The 26321-nt window shown below is 40.0% G+C and overlaps 2 protein-coding genes across 2 annotated transcripts in view; one reads left to right on the top strand and one right to left on the bottom strand.

The window, feature by feature from the left end:
* LOC311278759 (E3 ubiquitin-protein ligase TRIM35-like) overlaps positions 1 to 3077 on the bottom strand; it is a 4054-nt gene extending 977 nt beyond the window's left edge. The window contains exon 1 of the mRNA XM_084389786.1: positions 2467 to 3077. Coding sequence (XP_084245912.1) covers positions 2467 to 2862 — 396 coding nt within the window. The 5' untranslated portion in view covers positions 2863 to 3077. The remainder of the gene's footprint in view (positions 1 to 2466) is intronic.
* Positions 1 to 26321, top strand: part of LOC311278748 (nuclear factor 7, ovary-like) — a 1193180-nt gene that overhangs the window by 485395 nt on the left and 681464 nt on the right. The gene's annotated exons all lie outside the window — the stretch shown is intronic.

Raw genomic sequence — 26321 nt, 5'->3', positions numbered from 1 at the left:
CAATACTGTGATATGATCATACAATGCAGTGAAAAGTATTGATGTCAATAAAAGTGTCAGTGTCATCAAGATGAAAAGTCCTGACACTATTGTTCATGAACAAGATAGTCAAATGGCTTTGTCATGTTTTCATTATGACAGTTTACTCTGCAAATGTTTTCCAGTGCAAAAAAAGTCAGATCTTGGTGACACTACCTGAAAATGCTCAAGACAGCACTATATACTATTTGCACAGCCATTTGAAAAATACAGTAAAGTTACACATTACTGTATTTAGTGAGGTAACTGAGTACAAGACACTGAATATGTATGTTTCACATTTTTACTGCATATGCTCTTTGCAATTCTAATTTGTTCACAGCATTGTGCAAAAGAAAAAATACACCCTTATTTACAACAAACATAAACACCCTTTGGGTAGAGCTGTGCACAACTGTACACAATATTGCAGTACATATTGAAACTGAACATACAACATACATAGTACTGTAATCATTCATGCACATCCAGACGTTCCTCATCAGTGAAAGCTGAGATTCACCTGAGAGAAATTGTTCAATTTAGGAGACATTTTCAGGAAAAAAAAAGATTTAAAAAAATGTGTAAAATTTGCTTGATAGATTTTGACAACTAGTTCAACATTTTTGTATGTAATGACTCAAGCAATGAAATGAGGACTATTAGTTTTATATGGAGTGACTATTCAGCATTCACAAGTATAGTTAATTTTGACTGACATGACATAAGCTAATTATAATGTTATAAAACAGCAGAGAGTATTAAAGTATTAAAGTATTAAATTATTGTATTAAAGCAATTGATGAATGTCCAAAAGCATTTGCAATTTGCTGGAAGGAATGAGAAACTGCTACTATGATGTGCACAAATGCCTAAATGTTGTGAAGGTTGAACTAACTGTTGTGCAAATGTAAGTGATGTGAGAAATGCACCAAAGCGACTGAGAAAAACTGTAATTCCTCAAATCTATGAAACTGCATTTATAATGTAGTTCAGCTGGACTAAACACAACCAGTCCTGATCACTGCAGCCCTGTTCAATCAGATCAACACTGAATACTGAAGCCTGATTGGTTCACATTTGTACAGACAAATTACTTTTCAGCCCCCCAAAAAAAGAAAAGCTGACGGGGTCGACTGCATATTTAAGTTGCGCTGAAAACTGTTTTCATCAGAATTGTTCTCCTTCAAACGTGAAGATCATCTCCTCGCTGTCTCCAAAGAGAAGAAGATAGGAGCCTTTCTGCTCATCATTGAAACAAGCCTTAAGCAGCGGATTAACGGCTCTTCGACAGCTAAAGCTGACTCGCTGCTTCTCCTCTGGGCTATCCGGCAACTCTTCAAGAGACAATGTCACTATTAAAAGAGCAAATTTGAGTGACATTTGTTGCAAAATGCCGTGCCACGAGTGTTGCTCCTGCAGGGCTCCCTGCTTCCCTCATCTGGAGCGAGTGCCATGGTTTCATTTGGCGGCTCCGAAGAGGACTTTGATGACACTATGTCTCTGAAGCAGAGGACTGAGCAAACTCTTCGTCTGCCCTCAACTTGTTTGACGGTGTGGAGGAAAAAGGGTACACCAAGCTTCCCCCATTGGGAGAGACCATCCGCGCATCTCTGCCTAAAGCTGCCCATCCCTCAAGCCGTGCAGAACTAGATCCTTCAAGTCTACCAGGCCAACCTTCTCTGCACCATGGATAAAACTGGTCTTGACCCGACGGCCTTCAAAGAGCTGTTCAGCGTGACCGACCTCGCCCTGCGTGCCACTAAGTCTACGGCCCAAGCGATTGGTCGTGCCATGGCCAGTTTGGAGGACCACCTTTGGCTGAACCTGACGGAGATCAAGACAAGACAGCCCTCCTTGACTCCCCGTCTCTCCTCGGGTCTGTTCGGTTCTGCAGTGGACGGCTTCACTGAGCGTTTTACAGGCCCAGAAGTCGTCACAGATCATGCACCACTTCAAATAGAAAACATTCCTCTTTTGCAAAGCGCTTTGAGTACCTAGAAAAACACTATATAAATGTAACAAATTATTTTTTTAATTATTATTAAATCAGCCTCTTCAACCCCTCGCCGCCCAGAGCCAGGCTTGGGAAGCTTTTACCGGCATGTCAGATTGGGTTTTAGAAATAATCAAACGCAGTTACTCGCTCCAGTTCTCCCGCAGGCTCTCCTGCTTCAGGAGTGTGACTAACACTTCAGTCTCGGACATCGACGCTCACGTCCTCCAAGCTGAAGCACAAGCTCTGCTAGCGAAGGGCGACTCAGGCTTTTACAGCCGTTTCTTCCTCGTTCCAGTGAAGGATGGCGTCCTCAGGCTCATCCTCGATTTGAGATGTCTGAACCGCGCTCTGGTAAGACGGCCGTTCAGAATGCTAATGCTAACTTTGACGATCTGTGTTTATGACTCGTTATGATTCTTTACATGTGAATCAAGAAACATTTGTCTCACCTTATATGATGAAACCACTTCACTGATGGGTCTGAATTTATGATTGTCATGTTGTGTTGAATCTCTGCACACTAAACACACAGGCTGTTTGTCCTCCAGACAGAAGAGTTTGAGTTCCTCTCTGTGTAAACTGCAGATCTCCTCAGACCCGGATGAACGCCTCTCATTTCTCTCCTTCAGGAACGACTCACACAAGTTTTTTAACGCAAGATTAAATGGAGGCTCAGATCTTGAGGATCTTCTCCTGCAGACAGGACACTCCTGAGATTCCTTGGTTCTCCAGAACTGTTGAAGACACTCTTTACAGAAACTGTGACTACAGGATAAAAGAACTGGAGCCTTGTAGATTTCATGACACACAGGACAAATATAATCATCTTCAGCTGCTGAAGCCATTTTCACTGTTTGAGCTCCAGCAATCTAAACTTTACTTTCACTTTCTGAACGACGGTTTAAAAAATGAATCACCATGAGAATCACAAAGATCAGAAACAAACTTGTTCAGAAAGAAACTTCTCAAATTCTTCTGTAAAGTTTTTCCCTTCGTACTCCACTGATCACTGATTCTTTATTGCTTTTGTCGAGACAAAGTCTGTATGGCAGAAAAGAGAAATAACAAGTCAGTCTCTTCCTGGTTAGTGTTGTAAGAGGGAGGAGCTTCTGATCAAGGTGTGTTGAAACAGGTCAAAGAACAACATCAGGATTTCTTTAGGTAAAATTAACAAAATCTAAGCCTATTCAAAATGAACTTGCATTGAAACATTAAGATATAACGCTAAATCCTTGGATTAAACACACACACACACACACACACACACACACAAAAAAAAAAATATATATATATATATATATATATTTAAATAAAAGATCTTTAAAAACCTTATACGTGTTTTATTTATTGCTCTTCTTTATTGGTCACAGAGTTTCTCCAGGGTCTGTCATGCTCCCTCTCTCTTATAATGATTTCTTCTCATGCTGTAGTTTCAGTGATAAACACTCCTCTGTTCATCATGCTGATTGTCAGTGTTTGGAGAAACAAACAGATCAACAGATTAAAAGTCCTGAATAAACAGGAGAAACGGAGATGAGACAAAAGTTTGTCTCTCATGGATCACTCGTCAGCACCTTTATTAACACTTATTTAGTATTTCTGGTTAATTATGAAAAATATATTCGCTTTATTAGCATAAAGACATTTCTAAAGATAATACCAGAAAACACTTCATACACGCTATACATAGATGAAGACGGACAGAGACTAAGGCCCCGTTTACACGTACATGGTTATTTTGAAAAACGGAGACATTTCCCTTCGTTTACACGCAAACGGAGGATTCGCCAATGAAACCGATTCTTTCTAAAAACTCCGGCCAGAGTGGAGATTTTGAAAATCTTCGTTTGCACGTTTGCATGTAAACAGAGAAAACCGGAGTTTTAGGCAGCGACGTCACAGAATGTGACTATTTACGGGATTCTGATTGGCTAAGGTGGGCTTGAGCTTCTCGTTACACTGCCACCTACAGGTTTGGCATGCTCTTGACAGCATATACACAGGTTCGTGTGCACGATGTTATTTTTGAAAACGAAGAGGGGTGAAATGTCCGTTTATGAAAATAGCCACCTACGTGTAAACGTAGCCTAAGCCAGAACTCAGGGTATATAAGCATGGATGAAACAAAGGAAAGTAATGAGATAATTGAAACAAAATAACTAATCAATCAATCAGGGAAAGTAGGTTAAGGAGTAGAATAATACAAAGAACCATGGGAAACGTAGTCAAAACCAGACATACATCTTACAAACTAACTCTGGATACAGTGTGAAATAATGCCAAATAGCCCATGATATATAGTCAAGTTGTACACATTATTGTCAGGAGGCACCAGCTCAACGCTGTCAAGAGGTACAGGAGCATGCACTCTGTGGACTGTGACACTGACCACGCCCTTGTCCGCTGCATTTTAAAACTCACTCCAAAGAAGATTCACAGTGCCACTCCAAAGTTAAACACTGAGTTGATGCGGAAACATGAATACGTGGCCAGATTTTGTGCGCGTATGGAGGGCCTTCACTTCAGAGCTGACGACACTCCTGAAAACATCTGGGCCGAGCTAAGAGGTTCCATGATGGAGGCTGCATCTGAGGTCTTTGGCCTTTGTAGTAGGAAACAGCCGGACTGGTTCCTTGCAAGTAGTGCTGGGCGGTATGACCAAAAATCCACATCACAGTATTTTTCTAAATTACACCGGTTTCACGGTATATGACGGGTTTTTTTCCCAAGCACGACTGGGTGTAAGAGGCGCTTTAGGAGCGGCAGAAATAGCGGTTTCCCCGGTAACAGCTGTACACAAAGCAGCAACGCTCATAAACGCTGCTTTATCAGGAAAGATAAAGAAAGATTCAATCGTAATAACAAAGAAGCTTTTCTAAAGACCGTCAGTTAACTTCACATACATTCATATAAAAACACCCGCGCCACCTTTTGATTTTGAAACGTGCAGTGCTCATGTTTATTCAACGATGTCAATGTCAACCACAAACAGATTTTCCAAAAGGCTGTGTTGATATTGTGAACCAATGTATGGGAAACACTGTAATATAATTTGACAGCTATCAATTATAGTTTAACCTAGCCATCTTAAAAGTCACGCTTAGGGGCTGTTTACACCTGGCCACTTCATGCGTTTTCTGTGACCGGATAGCTATCCGATCGTTAAAAGACCATGTGTAAATGCCCTCCGAAACGCATTCAAGACGGATTTGAATCCGATCGCTCAAACCACTTCAGGAGGAGCTCTGAGACGCATTCCAGACGAAACTGGAAAAGTGTAAATGCATCTGGTTGTTGAAACCACATATGTAAATTGTACTCCTCCCAAAAATGGTAAAAAAATTAACGTGTGAGAGCATGTTATTGGTTATATGTAATGTTATAGCCAGTTATGACGACGGTACTGGAACATCACCGCAGATGAGAAGCTGAGCATATATTCATTAAGCCAACGTGCACTGCAAACTATCGCAAATCAAAAGTGAAAGTGAGACGCTTAACACACAATCATCATTAAAAGTAAAGAAAGAAATGATCTTACCAGGGCTGTTGCCGCTCTCTCTTATTGCGGTCTTTGATTTTGAAATTTTAGCTGATGATCAATAAAATGCAGCTCATATCTGTTGCTTTCGGTGACGTGCACTCCATTAAATCTGCATATAGCGCGGGAATTGAAGATCAGATTTAAATCCGTTTCGCAAAAACACATTTATGTGACCAGGTGTAAATGGAATCGTTTTGATAAATCAGATAGTTATGCGATCTGAGAAAACGCATGAAGTGGCCAGGTGTAAACAGCCCCTTTGTAACACGTGCATCACCACAGTGCAACAGTGAAAGGACCCTCTCAAACAGTGTCGCGCCGCGACGCGTTCCGATCGTTATTAAAGCGGCATACACCGGTATTGCGGTATTTTAAAAATTCATATCATAACAAAAATAAACACCGGTATTCGGTATGAACCGGTACACTGCCCAGCACTACTTGCAAGCTCTGCTACTCTTCTCCCAGCCCTTGCTGACAAGCGTGCTGCCCGTCTCAGTGTTCTCCAAGATAGAAACGACTCCACTATCGCTCACTATCGTAAGGCCAGGAATGACGTTAAGCGTATCACACGCCAGGCCCACGAGCAGTACTGGCAGGATTTTAGTGGGAGGGTAGAACGGTGTGCAAGTACTGGGGACATACGCGGCATGTACAGCGGCATCAATGAGGCACTGGGTCCTACAGTGAAAAAAACAGCACCTTTGCGAGCCAATGATGGCACCATCGTCAACGACCTTCCAGGCCAGCTTGGTAGATGGGTTGAGAATTACAGCTTGCTGTATGGCACTCCTGTGGATGCCGACTTGAACGCTGTTTCTGCTGCTGTACCACAACTACCTGTCTTTAACGAGCTGGATGCGGAGATCTCAACAATGGAAATCGAGTGTGTGATTGCAGCTTTGAAGGATAACAAGTCACCGGGCAGCGATGGAATTCCAGCGGAGCTGCTGAAGTGTGGCGGGGCAGTGTTGGTCAGACGGCTTCACTGCTTGTTTCAATACTGTTGGCAGAATAAATGCATCCCTAGCGAACTCAAAGATGCCAACATCATCACTCTTTATAAAAACAAGGGTGACAGGCAGGACTGCAACAACTATAGTGTTGCTTTCGTCAACGAAAATTATGACGAAATATTGTCGTCAACGAACCGTTATCACCTGACGAAAACGAGACGAGACGAGACGTAAATGCTGGTCATGTGACGATGACTAAAATACATGTATAATGCAATATCGTTGACGAATAAAAACGAGACTAAATGTGGTTTACAAAATAAAAATTATGCTAAAATGTCTCTTCATTTTCGTTGACCAAAACGAGACGAGACGAAATGTTATAACGTCACGACGAATGAGAGAGTTGTGCGTGAACCCATAGTTTCACACGCGCGGGTGATTTTTAGTTTCACTTTCTCTGGCAGCGCAATCTCAAACAGCCTAATATTTCGCCCTTGTGGAGGATAAAATTCGCTCTTCAGACCAATTTACATCAAGTAGAAAACACGAAGATATCATAAAGAGATCGATGGTCTCTTTCCTGCTCGTGTCCCACATCCCTCTCAGAGCGCAGAGTGCTATATCACGCGTCTTTGTGTGGAAATATAAAACTAGTTTTTTTTTTTTTTTTTATAACCCCCAACCACCGCCGGTAGTTGGTCCATGGTGGTAAAAAAAAACTGCCACCGTCACAGCCCTAAATATACTAATAAGATAACCTTGTTTGAAATTCTATATTGACTGGGTTAAATAGAATTGCATTACTAAAAAGAGACTAAAATACAATTTTCATTGACTAAAACTAGACTAAAATGTCATCAGTTTTCGTCGACTAAAACTAGACTAAAATGTCATCAGTTTTCGTCGACTAAAACTTGACTAGACTAAAAAGAGTATGAACGTGACTAAAACTAATAAAAACTAAAACGACAGCTTGACACAAAGACTAGACTAAAACTAAAATTAAAACAGGCCGCCAAAAACAACACTAAACAACTATCGAGGCATTTCGCTCCTTAGTCTTCCAGGAAAATGCCTTGCCCGTGCAATCCTCCCAAGACTGCAGCGTGTTGCTGACCAGGTTCTGCCGGAGAGTCAGTGTGGCTTCCGTGCTGGTCGCTCGACCTTGGACATGATTTTCTCGGTATGCCAGCTTCAGGAAAAGTGTGCGGAACAGCAACGCCCATTGTACATGGTGTTTGTCGATCTGACTAAGGCTTTCGATTATGTGAGTCGCTCTGGTCTCTTCCACGTTCTGCAGCAACTCGGTTGTCCGGCAACTCCAAGGTTTCCTTGATGGGATGCGGGCAACCGTACAGTTCAACGGTGCCCGCTCAAACGAGTTTGATATCTCCCACCTTGTTTGGCATCTATTTCTCGGCTGTGCTGCAACGGGCGTTTCCGGATCCAGGTGGGGTTCTGCTGCACACCAGGTATGATGGCAACTTCTTCAGCCTGGCTCGTCTGAGGGCCAGAACCAGGGTGAAGCGCGTTCTTGTGCGGCGAGTTGCTCTACGCAGACGACGCTGCATTCGTGGCTCACACTGAACAAGAAATTCAGGAGATGTGCAATTCTTTTGCTGCTGCCTGCACAGAGTTCGGACTCACCATAAGCCTCAGTAAGACAGGGGTGATGGCTCAGAACGTTCCTGCTCCCCCTCACGTCACCATCAACGGCACAGTGCTGTCGGTTGTCGAGAAATTTGTCTATCTCGGCTCAACTCTGACACCAAACAACAGCCTTGATGCTGAACTGAATACCAGGATTGGTCGTGCCTCAACAACCTTTGGGCGACTTCAGTCTCGTGTCTGGAACAACAGCCACCTTTCTCTCAAAGTAAAGGTGCGCGTATATGAATCCTGTGTGCTCTCTGTTCTATTATATGGAAGTGAAACTTGGCCTACATACCGGTGGGAGGAGCACAAGCTTAATGCTTTTCAATTCCGTTGTCTACGACAGATCCTTGGCCTGTCATGGCAGGATCGGGTCCCGAACACCATCGTGCTGAAGCTCACTAACAGCAGTGACATGTACACCGCGATCCGGAGGAGACGTCTTGGATGGATCGGCCATGTGCGTCGTATGCCGGATGAACGTATCCCAAAGTCCATCTTCCATGGGGAGTTAGCTGTTGGACATCGCCTTTGTGGCCAACCCAAGCTCCGCTTCAAGGATGTCGTCAAGTGCGATATGAATGTCTTTAACATCAACCCTGACCGATGGCATCATATTTGCGGAAGACAGGGCAGTTTGGCGGTCTGTGCTAACTCTGTCATGCCAAGCTTACATTAGCTTTTGCACTGAAAGACGGCATGTTAGACATCGTTTAGATCGGCGCTTGCGCTGCGAAAGGCCTTGATGAACGATCAGCCAATTAAGTTGAGTTACAAAAGTTAAAATGGGGTCAGATTTACTGTGTGAGGAATTGGGTGTTAAAAGTGTAAACCCGTCTATATTGGTCCAATCTCCGGTTCGCCAATACACGGGGAAGGTATCACGTGTTACTGTCCTTTTCTCATGCGAAGTATTGGTTGGTTAAATGCAATATATTAATCATATATTTACTCGTTAATTCATCTGACTCCATAAATGAAAGGTTTTAATAATATTTGTGCCTCACTAAAAGTGAGGGAATGTTTGACTATTCCTTTTAACCATTAAATGAACAATGTCAAAATCAGTTGGAATAATCACGTAACAATTTATTATGTCAGGTAAATGTATCATGCCAATTTCATAATCAATTCAAAGATAATCGATACAAAACATCAAATTCTCCGGAATAAAGAAAAGATGCAAACCCAACATTAAGAAATACATGAGGCTGAGAGATCTCAGTCTCTCAGCCTCACGGGCCATCTGAAGTACAGAAAAAGGCCCCGATCTCCCTGCTGCACCTCCTTAAATAGACAAACCTTTTACCTGGAAACATGTAACAATAGAAATTTGCATGCAGTGGTCGCATCTTCATGGGGGTGTGGGACCATTTGCTTGAGACCACCTTCCTTTGTAAGTCAGTTATCCATAAACTCTTAAAAACCTTATTACCTTTTATTTTATCTATCTGGATATGAGATATCTGTACCACTCGCACTGTGACATTTTAAATGATACCAAACATGAAAATACTCTGTGATAATCATTCACATTAAACTATACATTTTCTTGGGTGATTTCAGGTGATCATCTGAGCATGAGAGAGAGGGGTGAGGGGAGAGGGAAAAAGATGTAGATTAGATGACTCGGGGGTGAGACTTTCGTCTCGATGGTGCATGAGAGCCAGTTCAAATGCTAATCTCCAGAGAGGTCCTTTTGTCCTCTCAGGTCCTGGTCACCCCCAAAACAGACTGTCTGGATTTCCTAATTTATCAATTCTTACAAAAGAATGAGACAAAAACTGAGGTTAAAGTGGATAAGAACGGTGTATTTACAATCTTCACAGGAGACTTTGAAACAACACAATAAAACCAGGAGAACTCAGGCTGTTAAAAGCATAGAGTCCATCGCACCCTAAAACAGCCCATAAGAATCCTTGGGTGTTGAAGCGTCCCAGTGTTCGTGTCCACCAGTGTATATACAGTCCAAAAGAAGTGATAATCCAAAAGCATGAAGTTGTGTCTGGAAAGGTGAGTCCACAAGATGGAAACTCCACACTCCAGAAAAGTGATTGGTATCTGTTGTAGAGATCTGCAACTGAAGCCCGAACCCGGCTCGTACCCGAAATCATTTAACCCGACCCGACCATTAAGGTTATATTTGAAGCCCGAACTTGAGGTCTTTTTCTCACAGAAAATATATACAGTATATATTGCAATATTATGTATTTTATGATTGCTTGCATTGACAGTTAATCTAATACATGTACAAACACAGTTTCCCCCCAAGGCACAGCGGCCCCTCAGCTATTCTGACTTGCTCTGAAATTGTTTTCCCAAGTAGATTAAACAAATTCGTATGTTACTGCAAAATCTGCGTCAGATTAGTGGCGACTAATATTTGGCACTAATTCAAGTGTACTTGGTCTTGTAAAGACAAGAAGTGAATTTCCGTTTAGGACAGCAAAATGCTGCTTGACCAGCCTAAATCTGGGTGAGTCTTACCTCTGTTTTAATTTAATGTTACTTTAGATAAGTGTACGTGGGAAACCACGGCATGGCCAATCCAAAGCTATTATAAGAGAAGTAATTTTAAAAAGGCAAATATACATTTCCGCTGAACTGAAATGGCAGCCACGGTTATTTTGCTCTATTTGAGTTTGCGAATGCAGTCAAAACGAAAACGAAAACACTTGCTACAACGCTTACGCAACAAAAGGCAGCACTTATTATGTGCAGTATTTTCGCTGTCGGCAGAACTACACTTTAAAACCAGCGAGATACCTGGAGGAAAGCTTGCAGTCAACACTGGTGGGGAAATATAGTACAGGCTTCTTTTTCAGAACAAGACTGGCAATCCAGTTTTCGAACGGGGTGCCGGACCTTTGATTAGTTTTGTGTCTGCCTGCAAAGTTATTTAATGAGGAGGCACACTCATCACCGTCAGGCTATACCGGTCGATAAGCGTGTCGCCGTGGCCCTGTGGTCTCTCGCTACAGGCAGTGGGTATAACACCATCTCTCCCCTCTTTGGGCTGAGCCGGTCTACAGTGTGCATCTGCGTGTGGGAAGTATGCAGTGCGCTGGTGTCCTGCATGCAGAAATGCATTCAATTGCCCACAGACCAGAGGCTCCTGGACATCAGGGATGGGTTTGAGAGAAGACGGGGTTTCCCTCAATGTGCAGATGCCATCGACGGGCCGCACATCCCCATAACGGCTCCACAAAACAACGCCAAGGACTATTTCAATCGCAAAGGACATTGTTCCATAATCCTGCAAGCCGTTGTAGATTATCAGTCACAGTAAGTAACCATTTTTATTTATTTATTACAAATTTTGCTAATGTACAAAGTCCTTACATGGACATAAACCACTTTGGCCAGAATTTTATAAGAATTATTTTTCATTAAGTATATTATATAATTGTATAGTTTATAGTATTTTTTTTTATACAGTCAATGTCTAATTAGCAATCTCCATGAGGTTCACCAATATCAGTGTCGTTGGGCAGGCAGTGTTCATGATGCCAGAGTTCTCCACAATTCAGAGATCTTTGACCTGGCAGAGAGAGGTGCTCTTTTTCCACAGGTAAAAACATGATCATTCATTGTTGTCCCAAGAATAACAGAAAAGCTAGCAAAAGAGGTTGTCTATAAAAATGTTAGAATAAAGATGAGAAAAATGTGTGAATTTGTGAAAGCAGCCTTTAGTATCATTATTAGTAATAAAAAACATATAGGTAGTATGTGCTTATTACACCAAGATATACATTTGTGTTGTCACCATACATCTTCATTTTATGGACAAATTACTTGCAAATGAGAAAGCAATTGACATAAGCAATTATTATCTATAATATGCAAGCAATGCCACAATAATAATTTATCACATTTGATTTCTCTTTATACAGCTTACGCGCAACGTTGGAGGCATTGAGGTGCCGATCACAGTCCTGGGGGACGCAGCCTACCCGCTCATGTCTTGGCTGATGAAGCCCTACAGTGACCATGGCCAGTTGATGGTGTAATAGCAACATTTTAACCACCGCCTAAGCAGAGCACGAATGACGGGAGAGTGTGCGTTCGGGAGGCTGAAGGGCCGATGGAGGTTCCTCCTCAAGCCGTCTGAGCTTCGACTGAACGCCAGTGGTCGTCACAGCATGCTGCATTCTACATAATCTGTGTGAGCGGAGTGGAGAACATTGACAACGAGAGGCTACACGGCATTAGTGAGCCTGGCACTCAAGAAGAGACCCAGGAGATGACACCTGTTTTGCTGCACCAAGACATTCATTTCATTTCATTTCATTTACTTTATTTATAAAGCACAATTAAAACGTGATGTTGACCAATGTGCTGTACAGTCACACAATAAAATTACATATTAAAATGTTTCTTTTTCAGACAGAACAATGACTAACAAACATCTGAAAAGAGCCTCTTACTAGTTAACCTACTGAACCAAACGCTAATTCTAGCAAATGCAGTTTCAGATTTCGTTTAAAATAACCTAAGGAAGGAGCCAGTCTGAGATGTAGAGGCAGGCTATTCCAGCGCTTTGGAGCTGCCACAGCAAATGCCCGATCACCACTCAATTTTAATCTAGTCCTTGGAATGTCTAGGATCATCTGATTTGCTGATCTAAGAGACCTAGAAGGTTTGTGTATATGAAGAAGATGCGCAAGGTATGATGGGGCCAAATTATGCAAGGCTTTGTACACAAATATCAATCATTTATAATCAATTCTGAACTCCACCGGCAACCATTGAAGTGAGGCTAAAATCGGTGTTACATGCTGCTTTTTACGAGTCCCTGTTAAAAGTCTAGCAGACGCATTTATAACCAATTGGAGATGATTCAAAAGTGCTTGGCTGACACCTACATATAGCGAGTTACAATAATCTAGTCGTACAGAAATAAAAGCATGAATAATCCTTTCAAAATCACTGGAGGACAAAAACGGTTTAACCTAACCTATTGATCTTAAATGGAAAAAACAAGATTTCTCCACAGAATTAATCTGTTTGTCAAACTTCAAAGAACTATCAAATTGGACGCCAAGGTTTTTCACTACAGATTTACAAAAAGGAGCTAACTCACCCAGATCAAAATAATTTTTAGTGTCAGGGGCCCCGAACCAGATTATTTCAGTTTTACTTTCATTCAGATGCAGAAAATTTTTGGACATCCAAGATTTAACTTCTTGTAAACATCTCAATAGTGACTCAAAATCATTTTTGTCCTGTTTCCGCAACGGTAGATACACCTGAGTGTCATCTGCATAACAATGAAAGGATACTCCATGCTTGTGAAAAATAGAACCTAGAGGTAACATATATAATGAAAACAAAATTGGACCAAGAATGGATCCTTGTGGAACCCCATTAGACAATGGGGCCACTTTTGACCAAAATGAACTGAAAACGACCTATTAGAAAGGAATGATTTGAACCAATCGAGTGCCTAATCCCGAATTCCTACTGTCTTTTCTAGGCGGGAGACTAGAACATTGTGATCAATGGTATCAAACGCTGCACTAATATTTAGCAAAACTAAAACCACTGAGCTACCAGAATCAATCGCAAGCAAGATATCTTTTAAAACTTTCAACAAAGCCGTTTCTGTACTATGTTTTGATCTAAATCCTGACTGAAAATTTTAAAAAATCTCATTTTGTACTAGAAAAGTCTGTAGTTGGTTTAATGCAACTTTTTCAAGAAGTTTAGATAAAAATGGCAATTTTGAAATAGGCCTGTAATTAGATAAAACATTTGGATCCAAATTCGTTTTTTTCAAAAGAGGCTGTACTTAAGGCATGCTTAAATTCCATTGGAACTACTGCTGTTTCAAAGCTTCTATTAATTAAAGTCAATATACTAGGACCAATAATATCAAAAGTCTGCTTAACTAATCTAGATGGAATAACATCACGGCTACAATTTGTAAGTTTTAACTGCCCGACCACCTCAACTAAAGAATGAAAAGAAATAGGTGAAAATCTATCAAACACAACAGAGGTGAGACAAGTAACCGTGGGATCATATCAACCAGGTACAACTTGTGTCCTAATATCATAAATTTTCTGCACAAAAAAATTCAGCAGATCCTCACATGTGATGGTGGACAAAACAGGACATGTAGTAGAGGGATTTAAACACTGAATTGATAGTATTGAATAAAATATTCGGAGTACTTCGGTACCTTAAGATTAGATCAGCAAAATATTTTCTCTTAGATGACCTAACTGCATTCTGATAAGCAGTTAAAGACTCACGTAGTATTATAGGACTCACACAGTCCTATAGGACACTTGTAATTTATCCTTCTTCCACCCACGCTCTGCCTTTCTACAAGCACGCCTCAAGCCCCGAATAACCTCATTTAGCCATGGTTCTGGTTCGGCCTTAACACTCTTAACCCTCAAAGGAGCAATTGAATCCAGAATAGAAGAACATACATAATTAAAATGATCAAGTGACACATTCACATCTGAATACAAAGGGCTCTCCAAATTAAAATTTATATCAGATTCAATGTATGCAATTTTAAACCGCTCAATAGTGGCTGCATTTAAGTTCCGAACCTGGTGAATTGGTAATGAAGTATTACGAATGTCACAAGGCAGAGTTACAGTACAAGTAACGGGCATATGGTCAGAGAGGGCTGAATTATGAATTTTAACATTCCCAACAGAGAGACCATAAGTTAATATTAAGTCCAAGGTATGTCCATGAACATGAGTGGATCCAGAAACATGTTGTGTGAGGTTAAAAAAGTCAATCATATCCAGAAAATCTTTTGCTAGCGCATTGGAAGGACAGCAAACATGCACATTGAAATCTCCCACAATTAAAAAAGAATCATATTTTAAACAAATCTCACCTACAAAGTCTGAAAACTCCTGTATAAAATCCTTGTTATATTTAGGGGGCCGATATATAATTGCACAAACAATTGGTTCTGTAGTGTTTAGTTGAAACAATTGCAGTTCAAAACTGGTAAACACTGTGGTGTGAAGAAAACGACAATTAAAAGATTTCTTAAAAATAGATGAAACACCACCTCCACGACCAGAGGCCTGAGGGGAATTCAGAAAGCCACAATTTGGAGGGAGTAATTCCGAAAACGGGGTTAAGTCACCAGTATTTAGCCAAGTCTCTGTCAGACATAAAATATCCAGGCTCTGAGTATTAAAAAAGTTGCTTAAAATAAATGTTTTGTTTGCTAGAGATCGCACATTTATTAGAGCAAACCTTAGTTCAGTAGAGGCCTCCGTTACATCCAATTCGCGAGGCAGAGATCGTAGATTTTGCGAAGTCACTCTCCGTCTACGAAGCACAGGGGGCCGATGCAGCGGGGGCTGATCAACGAAGTCTGGGACAGGTGTAATCCACTGGAACGGCATCTCCATAGAACGGACGGCGATAAAATAGTCGTTCTTCTTAATTAGATCACATAAGGGTGAATATGGTAAAACCATCTGGGTGGATAGGCTTGACTTCAGTTTTACTAAAAGGCCGCCTCGATTTCCACGTCTTCTACGATGCTTTCTCCGGCAAGGTAAGCAGTACAGTCGACAAAGATACTTCGGGAACGGACAGTGGGTAGGAAGGCAATGAGTGTCGCATCCTGGTATTATGGTATGCAATCCTTCCGTCGAAGATTTAATGTCGAATAGAGTTTGACGATCATAGGTTAACACAGCTTGTAGACTCATAACAGTAGGACATACATCAGTAAACAAAACGAAGACAAATACGCCAAGCAACAGACGGCAAGCCACATACACCGGCGCCATCTTGTCACGCTCACACAATGCACAATTCCCATTAAGACACACAACCCCGCAAGATTTACATTGCTTTGACCAGTTTTTTCTCTGAGCAGGGACAACAGGAGTAGCAATCACCTTTCCATTTGCAACATGTTCAAGCTGAAATTAAGATGCAGCTCATCTATTTCTGAACATTAGTTTTTCTGTTTTCTACGAAGTCACGTGTTTGTCAGAGTGTTAACTGAAGATGGTGAACATTTGAAACTTTTATTTATAAAAAAAAAAGGCCGTCACCTTCCTAAAATAATTGCCTAAGTCATTTTTTCAGGTTTCTCAGAAAACACAAAAAACTGAACCTAACTTCAGAGGCCGAGTAGACTTTCGTTCTTCTTGATGCAACTGCCATCTTGAAAAGCTTATAAAATTGCCTAAGTCTCATTGTCTTTTGACTTAGGCAAAATAAAACAGCCTAAGTCACACTCTTGACATTGGCCATTATACTACAGGGGTAGAAATGCATGATCTGTTCAACTGAGGATGTGGGCGATTTTACCAGAGGTGGCCAGCATCATGAGAAGATGACTTATGCAAAAAAAAAAAAAAAATTGTCAAAAAATGACTTAGGCAATTATTTTAGGAAGGTGACGATATGTGCCTGGCTGTATCAAGTTAAGTAAATAGCAGCATAAACCACACTTTAAAGGATTAGTTCACCTCAATTTTTTTTTTGAAAATAACTGATCGTCTCGCCAGATAAGACCCTATTCCTCAGCTGGGATCGTGCAGAGCCCTTTGAAACTGCATTGATTTGAACTTCAACATTCTGGTTGCCATTGAAGTCCATTGTGTGGAGAAAAATCCTGAAATGTTTTCCTCAAAAAACTTAATTTCTTTTCCACTGAAGAAAGAAAGACATGGACATCTTGGATGGCATTGGGGTGAGTAAATTATCAGGAAATTTTCATTTGGAGGTGAACAAATCCTTTAATAATTTACATATGCAATATTTGAAAATAAAGTTGCAACACCCAAAGGCAAAATTATTTGTTGTGTTTAACAAGAAACATCGTATAACTCAAACTGTACATGAAGAGCATTGTAACACAATACCCAAAAGCTCTAGAGTCAAAGGTTAAACTCCACTGAAGAGGTCACAATTGAGTACAAAGGTAAACTGAAATGTATATGGCTCACAATAACATAAATTTAACAGTCAAAAACAACTTGAATTTGTTTTTTATATTACCAAAAGTATGTTAACTTGGTGAAAAATGTTTAACTTAGTTTTTCAAAAACAAGAAATGGTGACTCTGGAAGAATTACAGTGGAGTGAATGTCTGGGTTTCCTGGTCTTCATCTAGTGATAGTGTCTGCCTGATGAGGAGTCTGTGGCGGGTCCGTAGGTTGTGGACTGTGAGCCATTGGGCCCAGGTGAGTTAGTGTGGGTCTGAGGCAAGTGTGGATTTTGTGCTGGAAATGGCCTGTTATACTGGGGGCTTGGGGGGGGGGGCATGGGGTGTGTATTTGTGATGGCTTGGATCATCATACCAAACACTCTTGCCTCATGTTCATTCTGGGCGGCTTACATTTGCATAGCGAGCTCCATCTCTCTTGACAGATTATCGCACAGGGCCTTTGTAAAGCATTCAACTGTGGCTTCTAGTTTTGTCTTCTTCCTTTTCCGTGATCCAAAAAGAAAAAAGACCAAGTTGATGTATTGTTAGTTTAAAATAGTAGATTACATCAAATGCCTAACTAAAATATATAAGAAAAAGAGTTTGCTTTGAAAAGTACAGAACCTGCATTATTTACTTAGTGTGCCCAAAAATGAAAATTCCACAGAACACAAATATTGTATATATTTATCTCAGCATTTACAGAGTTTTCGCCAAAAGCACTGACCTCCAGCACCCGATCTCCCTTGGCACGCTCAAAACACGCTCCTGACCATCATCTTCTGATGTGGGTTTGGGAGTGGGTTCAGGAGTGGGTTCGGAAGAGGGTCTATCAGTTGAATCAATCTCATCCACGTCTGTTAAAAAGACGAAAAGGTTAATATGGTAAAGTGACAATATTTTTGATTACTACTACTACTTTGATTACTGCAATTACTATTATCACTTGTATGGGTTAAAGTTAACTGATTTTCTGTAAGACTATCTATTATTATTTCCTACCCACCCCCTACTACTAAGTCAACTAAATATTAAACAAACTTGTGTACAACAATATTAAACAATATTAAACAACACTAGATAAAAGAAGAATAAAGGACATGGCCCATTTATAAGCCTTTTTAACTAGTTGTCATGATAATTCACTATATAAAATTTTTGGCCCATAAAAGTAACTACAGAACTATATACACATACGAGATTTAGAATTTTTAGAACATTTAGAATTTTGTTAATTACTATTGTATTTTTAACTTGCTAGAGAACGTGAAGCACAGACCAAGCATACAAACCTTCTTCAACGTGGACAATGTCTTCTGCCAAACTGGTCGTATCCAACACCTCGCCTTCTCCAGGTACGAAAGACGGCTTATCTCCTAACACCCGATCCAAAACTTCATAAAATGGACATGTTACTCTGGCCCGTCCACTTTTACCATTATTATCTTTAGCTTTGCGGTAAATTATTTGAAGACTTGGTAACACTTTACTTGAATGGGTGTGCATAAGACTGAAATGACACCTTCATAATCATCACGTCTTCATATATTGCTTTGTTCCTAAAAGTTCTTGATCATTTTTGCTGCACGCTTTCGTCGCTCCATAAAGAAATAAGTGTCAGAGTTTCGCCGCTGCTCCATCCCTGAGTATCATCCGTGTTTGTTTCTGCCTCTGCCGCGGCTAAAGCGCATGACGTACTTCCGTTTGGGAGGAGACAAGCGCTGACGTATGTGGTTTCAACAACCAGAGGCATTTAAACTTGTCCAGTTTCGTCTGGAATGACCTCCTCCTGAAGTGGTTTGAGCGATCGGATTCAAATCCATCTCGAATGCGTTTCGGAGGGCGTTTACACCTGGTCTTTTCACGATCAGATAGCCATCCAATCACAGAACACGCATGAAGTGGCCAGGTGTAAACGGCCTCACAGCAACATAGCTTCCTAATGTGAACGGGTAAAATATAAGTAAAGAGTTGAAAAGAATAATCAAATGTGCTGCTAAACTATTATATAAATGACAAATAACCAATTGGCATTCTAACCTAAATTCGAGGTTGTGATAAAATGGAGTCAGATAAGTTTAATTGGAACTTAATTACTTTAAGTAAATGTTTTTGATAATGATAAAATTTGTTAATATAAAAATATATTTTAAAAGTACAGAAACAAAAACATTCTGAAACACTGAATGATATCCCATAGTTATTTAAAAAAGCTTTACAGTAGTAACAAATAAATATGATATTTTATTATATGATATGATTAATATTATATATTTTAAATATCATGGTTTCATTATAAATATGGTGATAATCTCTGAGGTGGACACCCAACTTGATATTTGATATTTACCATCTGAATCTGTCATGTCAACAAATGGAAAAATCAGCCAGCTGTTTATCATCATGTTAATAATTGTGCCTTTCGCCCCAACAACAGCTCCAAACACCATATCTGTGTCCCAATGTGAAGGCTGGATCCTCCGAAGGCCATATTCGATGGCCGGTTGCGTCACCGCGGCGTGACGAAGGCTACTCTGATTCAAAAGCGACGCCAAATGCACCCTTCGTTTCCCCGTGAAAGGAAGGATACATAAAAGGATCCTTAGCGGCCTATCCTACCCCATAAGTCATTGCACTCCGGTGACGACAGCATTTTTATTTTAAAAAATGGTGACCGAGAGTTCGGTTGTGGCAGCAAATTCACATTTTAATGTAAGTATTGTGTTTTCATTTACTCAAATAGCTAGCGAAACCACAGTTAAAAGCCACAAGTTTTTTTTTTTTATAAACTTCATCTTAACTCCTTCATCAACATTGCGTGGCTTCATTTGTCAGGTGGTTTGAGGCTAAACTTGTGCTAATATTAGTTTATTAATTGTTTCAGGGAGCAGACAGCTCAACTTAATAAATTCTAATTTTCAGTCTGAAAACGAACATTTCTTTACGGGGTGAAAAACTCCACTAGCGTGTCTTGGAGGAAAGACAACGACCTATTTGTAATATTTGCACATAATATGCAAGTACTTATTTACTTAATATTAAGTACCCTTTTCTGCTTTTTTAGAGCAATTCTGGAGAATATGGATCTGCTGGGGAGGGTAACCGTAACTCCCATACAGGCAAAAAACTAAACAAAAAAAAGTAAGAAAGTTAATACACACATCTTTGCTGAAATGTATTATGCTGTTGTTGTTAACAAGCCATGGTTAATTTGCTCTGCCTTAGGATTGCAAGTGTCCTGGGACAGGTGAGGGTGTGAGTGGGAATCCCACTGCTGAAACTCGGCCCTGGTTTGTCCTCATGGATGAGGTGTTGGGACAGAGGCATTGCACCAGCCCCCCCGTCCTCATTGCCTCAATCCCTGAGGACACACCAGGGCCGAGTTCAGCAGTGGCTTTCCCACTCACACATTCTGCAAATTTATAAGAACTCTTTATAATAATGCCAACTGTTCCATTAACCTTGAATCAGGAACCTCGCCTAGATTTCAAGTGTCAAGAGGAGTTGGTCAGGTTCAGGGCCGTGCAGAGACCTCTGGAGGGGCAGGTGCTCAAAGTATAAAAGGGGGGCACATGGAACAAGGCTTTAAATGGGGCTGTGTTTTTCCTGGCTTAAAATGAGGCGGAGGTGGTAAAATCCTAATAATGTATTTTAATAATAAGATAATAAAATGTGTATTTCTTTGTAGATCATCATATAGCCTAATGTGTTTCCCACATCATTTTTGTGGGTGGAGCTTGGTACCTCTAGGGGGTCGGGGGGCATGCCCCCCCGTAAGAAAATTTTGTACATTTTAAAGATAAATTCATTAATCTGGTGCACTTTGAGTCACCCGAATCTGCCCGAATCCACTGTTAAAAATAAATAATCCACCCGCAAACCGCCCATATTCTTTGATTTAGATATCTGCATCTGATCATCACATTACAATTATTCAAATTCTTAGTGTTAAGCATGATAGTATGGTAACATATCACACTGAAGTAGGCTGATTTAAAATTAACATTTATATAAAATAAAAGTTCTTCTTTTGGCAAAATTACATTTCCTTAATAGCCTAAACAGAGGCTTTTCTCCCTTCAAACTTAAATTGTCAATGTTTCATTACATCACTGTTTGAAATCTCTAATTTTTTGTATCTTTTATAAAGGGCATCTTTCCCCTAATTTTATTAAATGTATGCTCCAACTTTCATTTCAAATTCTTAAATTTGATCAATATATTATAGTTATTATATTATAGTTACCAATCACATTAAATAATTTACATTGAAAAATTATAACTGTATTAAATTAGATTATTTTAAATATTTTTGACTATACAAAAATAAGGAATGTTGAAAAGAATGATACTTTATGAAACTAAACCGCCAGTAGGAGGCGGCAGGCGACCGTTTTAATGAGCGAGTCATTGAGTCATTCATTCAAACGATTCGTTCAATCGGCTGATTTATTCAGAATGAGGCAGTTTGTGAATGGGTAATTGAATCTTTGACTCAACCGATTCGTTCAAAATGCTGAATCATTCAGTAATACAACAAGTGTTGCTGTGAGATGCGCGATGATTGTGCGGTGATATTTGTTTGGAACTATTTTCGCTGCTGAAACAGAACAAAAACAGTCATTGCGTCTAAAATGTAAGTGACTTAATTTTAACTATTTGTTTATTGACCTGTTATGAAATCAGTCTCGGTTTTTAATCTTGATGGCATTCAGGAAAACAGTTACTTCTACCTCCTACACACTGCAATATAAACAACATCTCTGCATGCTCTCTTCACGTCGTCCTTGTAAAATAATAATAATAAGTAAACAAACATCAAAATCACTTCGCTGAAAATGAAACGCCACTTACCAGCAGCCGCAGATTTTATCTTCTGGTAGTGCGCGTAGCCGCGCGAAATTAAAGAATGTGCGTGCAGCGTGAGGAATCGTTCCGGATGAGTTCGTCAGGTGAAAGGTCATCATGTGGATCATTTCATTTACGGCTAAATTATTATTTATTAATTTTACTAATAGTTAGGTTGGGCAGGCATCCACAAAAGGGCCTTTAATTACAAAAAAAGGAGAGGAAATTTTGCCTTGACAAAAGGGCACTTTGGGCACCAAGGGGCAAAGGGGCAGGTGCTCGAGCACCCAACGCCCCCCCCCTCTGCACGTGCCTGGTCAGGTTTGCTCTGTAACCCCTTATTTCTTATGGCTGCACAACTTCTTTCCTCCTTTACCTCATCTAGGCTGCCGCTATCATGTCCCTGACATGTGTTTGTGTCTAATTCTCAAGCTTTACTGGATTTCTGAGGTCTCCGGTCTAACTGGGTGTTACCGACCCATTCTAAAAATGTGTTTATATGGGGTGCGTCTGTTTTTCCTTCAACACTTCTAAAATGGAAAAAAGAATTAATTTACCATAAATACTGAAGGAAGAGAAGAAGATCAAACCTCTTGTTGGTTGAAAAATCCCAATATTTTCCCCTGAAAAGACGCCTGAGTTGCGAGATCACGTCGGGGTCACCACCAGTGTTTGGAATAACGCCGTTTAAAAGAACGGCGTTAGGTAACGACGTTATTTTTTCAGTAACGGGGTAATCTAACTAATTACTTTTCCCGTCGTTACAACGCCGTTAACATTACTGGACGTTAAATGCAGTGCGTTACTATGCATTGATTGAATAAACTGTGTAATCCGAACGCACCCCTGGCTCGCACAGCTAGTGAGGAGGTGGGTTAATAACATAGACTGTAAAAACGTTAAATGCGGTGCGTTACTATGCATTGATTGAATAAACTGTGTAATCCGAACGCACCCCTGGCTCGCACAGCTAGTGAGGAGGTGGGTTAATAACATAGACTGTAAAAAATAGGTTAATAACGAGGTAAGCGATTCTGATTGGCTAAGGCAGTGTCATGTGTTTCATGGTAGCCAATCAGAGCCAGTGTTTTTAAACGCATTCCAGCACACGCGCCACACACACATACAAACAGATTCGATGAAGCAGCAGAGATGGCGAGTTAGGAGCAATCCTGACTGAAAGGTTGGCGGGCGCGAACGAAAAGTTGCTAAGTGTTTACATGTGTGTGTGTGTGTGAGAGAGAGAGAGAAATAGAAAGAGGCGCGGGCGCGATCGAAAAGTCGTAAAGTGTTTACATTTGTGTGCGTGTGTGTGTGTGAGGCGCGGACGCGATCGAACAGTGGAAACATAAAAACATTCAATTCATTCAGGTACAATTACCAAACATACCTCAAGGTCTTTTTGTCTTTTTATTAATTTAATTAATAAACTAATTATATAAAACATATAAAATGTTATATCTGTCGATGTGCAATAAATATCTAAAGTTATGTACAAACACCTGTCTGTTCTACTCATTTCAACTGACTTGTGAAAACTGCTCAAAAAAATCCAAATTCTTTGACATATAGCATTTTTTTTTTTTTTTTACAGTAACGCAAATAGTTACTTTCCCTAGTAACGAGTTACTTTTATTATAGAGTAATTCAGTTACTAACTCAGTTACTTTTTGGAACAAGTAGTGAGTAACTATAACTAATTACTTTTTTAAAGTAACGTTCCCAACACTGGTCACCACGGTATAAGGCCCTGCCCAATCAGTCCAACGCCAGTTTCTGATAAGCGGGTGAAGGTTTACTGCGTGTTACTGTCTTTACAGCGTTCAGCTAATTAATTTAATTACCTCTTTGTTTCATCTGACTCCAAAAATAAAAAGGTTTACTTGATGTTTGTTAATCATTAAATTTAGGTGAATGTTTGATTATTCTGTAAGCCCGTCTATTGGTCCAATGAGGGTTTCCAATAATACGGGGAAGGTTTCTCTGCGTATTACTTGTCTTTCCTTTTCGCAACACAACAAGATTAAATGCAATATATTTTCTCACATGTATTGACTTGTTATTTCATCTGACTCTATAAATGAAAAAGATTTTAATGATGTCTGTGCATCATTAAGCTTGAATGAATATTTGATTATTCTTTTAAACTCTGATTATATTTTTCCCGCTTAGATCAGGAAACTATATTGCTTTGAGGTCCTCGCAAGGTCTCCTGCACAGTTTCGCCAGTCCCGATCATCAAAACAGAGGTAATTGGCTAAATATCTGGGATTTGCCGTATTCACACGTACACAATTGAAGATATGTAAATAGCCCCCTTGAAGTGCCTCCTCAGGAACTTAATTCAATCGTTTTACTTTAGTAGAGGTCTTGACCATCATTAAAAGACATTAGTCGATCAACTTCACTTTTCTTAAAATGGCTTTGGCTTGGCCAAGCTTGTGGCATTCCACATACACTTATCTAAAGTAACATTAAATTAGAACAGAGGTAATTAGACGCACCCAAATCTAGGTTGATCAAACAGCATTTGCTGATTCTAGACGGAAAATGACTCTTCTCCTCATCCAAGCACACTTGAATTTGATACCAGATATTAGTCATCACTAATCTCTGACGCAAACTTGTGGAAATATACGAATCCGATAATCTACTTAGGAAAAACAATCTCTGAGTCAGTCAGAATAAAATCAAACGTTTACAATTTATTGACCAGGTAATGAAACAATAATTCAAAATCCAATTCATAAGAATAAAATCATCAGTTAAGCATATCATAACAACAATTCAGAAATAGAGGAATTTGTAGAAATTATTACCTGGCAACTAAAATTACACACAGTGGTTGTGTGGGAAGTCAACCTACAGACTCCCCGAACTTTTCTGCTCCTTTTCCTTATAAACCCAGATAATTCAATATTCTTACCATTATTATGTCTGTCATTATAATTAGATTTTGGTTCCCTATTGAGGGGTTCACAACTGTGAGATCAGAATTTGTACATGAATGGGTTCTTGTTTTCCATATAGGAGGTATAGTCTGAATGGAGGATCTGGGGGAGGGAACACCTTTTATAGTCCGTGAGGCGGGCAGAAAATTGGTATCAAAAAGGGCACCAATTCTAATGTTTATTTTTCAAAACAGGCATGCCCCCTGACCACAAAAATGCATGATAGCAGTGCCATGTAGATAGCTTAAGGTATGAAAATGACAAATTTTAATTATGCTAAATAAATCTCAACATTGATAAACTGTTATACTGACATATCTATTGCTTTAGATCTTCTCTTTTATGATGAAATATCACTGTGAAATTAAATAAAGTAAAATAAAATCATATGAAGAGTTCAGATGCAAAAGCCTCTATATAGGCTCTTTAGGACAGAAAATATACAAAAAACTAAGGAAAATATAACACAATTTTGAAATTTTATTAACACAAAAAAACATTATTGTGCAAATATGGTTCAATATACCAACATTTTTAGGAAAATATTTTCATGAACATCCACCTAGTTGGGTATTAGCCCCAAGAAGAACTTTTAAAGAAAACTAAACCACAAGTCCAGTGTACAAATGAGCAGCTTTAAGAACCCCTTAGTCACACACAGGTAACAAAGTTATTCAGTGTCTGTGTCATCATTATCTTCATCCCCACCAATGTCAATGTCACTTTCCATTATATCATTCTGCTCTCTGTTGTCACAATCCAGTTTGCATAGGTCTGTACACATTAGCTAGACATGTACACTTTGGAAGAGTGCATGAGCGTGTACATTTGCACGATATGAAGGCAAGCACTGCCTCTGGAGCTGCTGGGCCAATCATCCAGTCCACCTCCAGGTCGCCATTCTTTATCCACCCCTTTCCCACCGGGCTTGGGATAGTAGGGCAAGCCTCCAGACAACGTCGCCATATTCCAGCTTGATAATTAGCTCGAAGTACATGCTTGAATAGAGTGTCTTCACATGGTGGGAGCTGATGCTTAGGAAGTCTATCGTGGAATTATTTGATAGGTGCTGCACTTAGTCTCTCTGATTTGAAAAGCTGAAGGAGAGAGCTCAAGAAAGATTTGCAGAATTCTGAAGTCAGATAATATCTAGCTAGTGTGGACTGTTTCAAGCTGAATCCTTTTGTTCCACCAGGTGTCTGGGTATCTTTATTCACTGTTTCCTCCACAGCCTGGTCAACAGGAATATGACCAAATGGGTTTTCTGATCCTATCTGGACTGAGAATCCACCATTCAGAAGGTATTCTTCTGAGCCCATATGATCCCTGTGGAGTAATTGCCTTTGTGCATAATATACTGGCAAATATCTGGCATAATTTAAGTGGTCATAGGCAAACACCCATGGAATCATTCTCC

The sequence above is a fragment of the Rutilus rutilus genome, assembly GCF_951802725.1.
Source record: "Rutilus rutilus genome assembly, chromosome: 19".
NCBI lineage: Eukaryota > Metazoa > Chordata > Actinopteri > Cypriniformes > Leuciscidae > Rutilus > Rutilus rutilus.
This window is presented reverse-complemented; position numbering and strand designations above follow the sequence as displayed.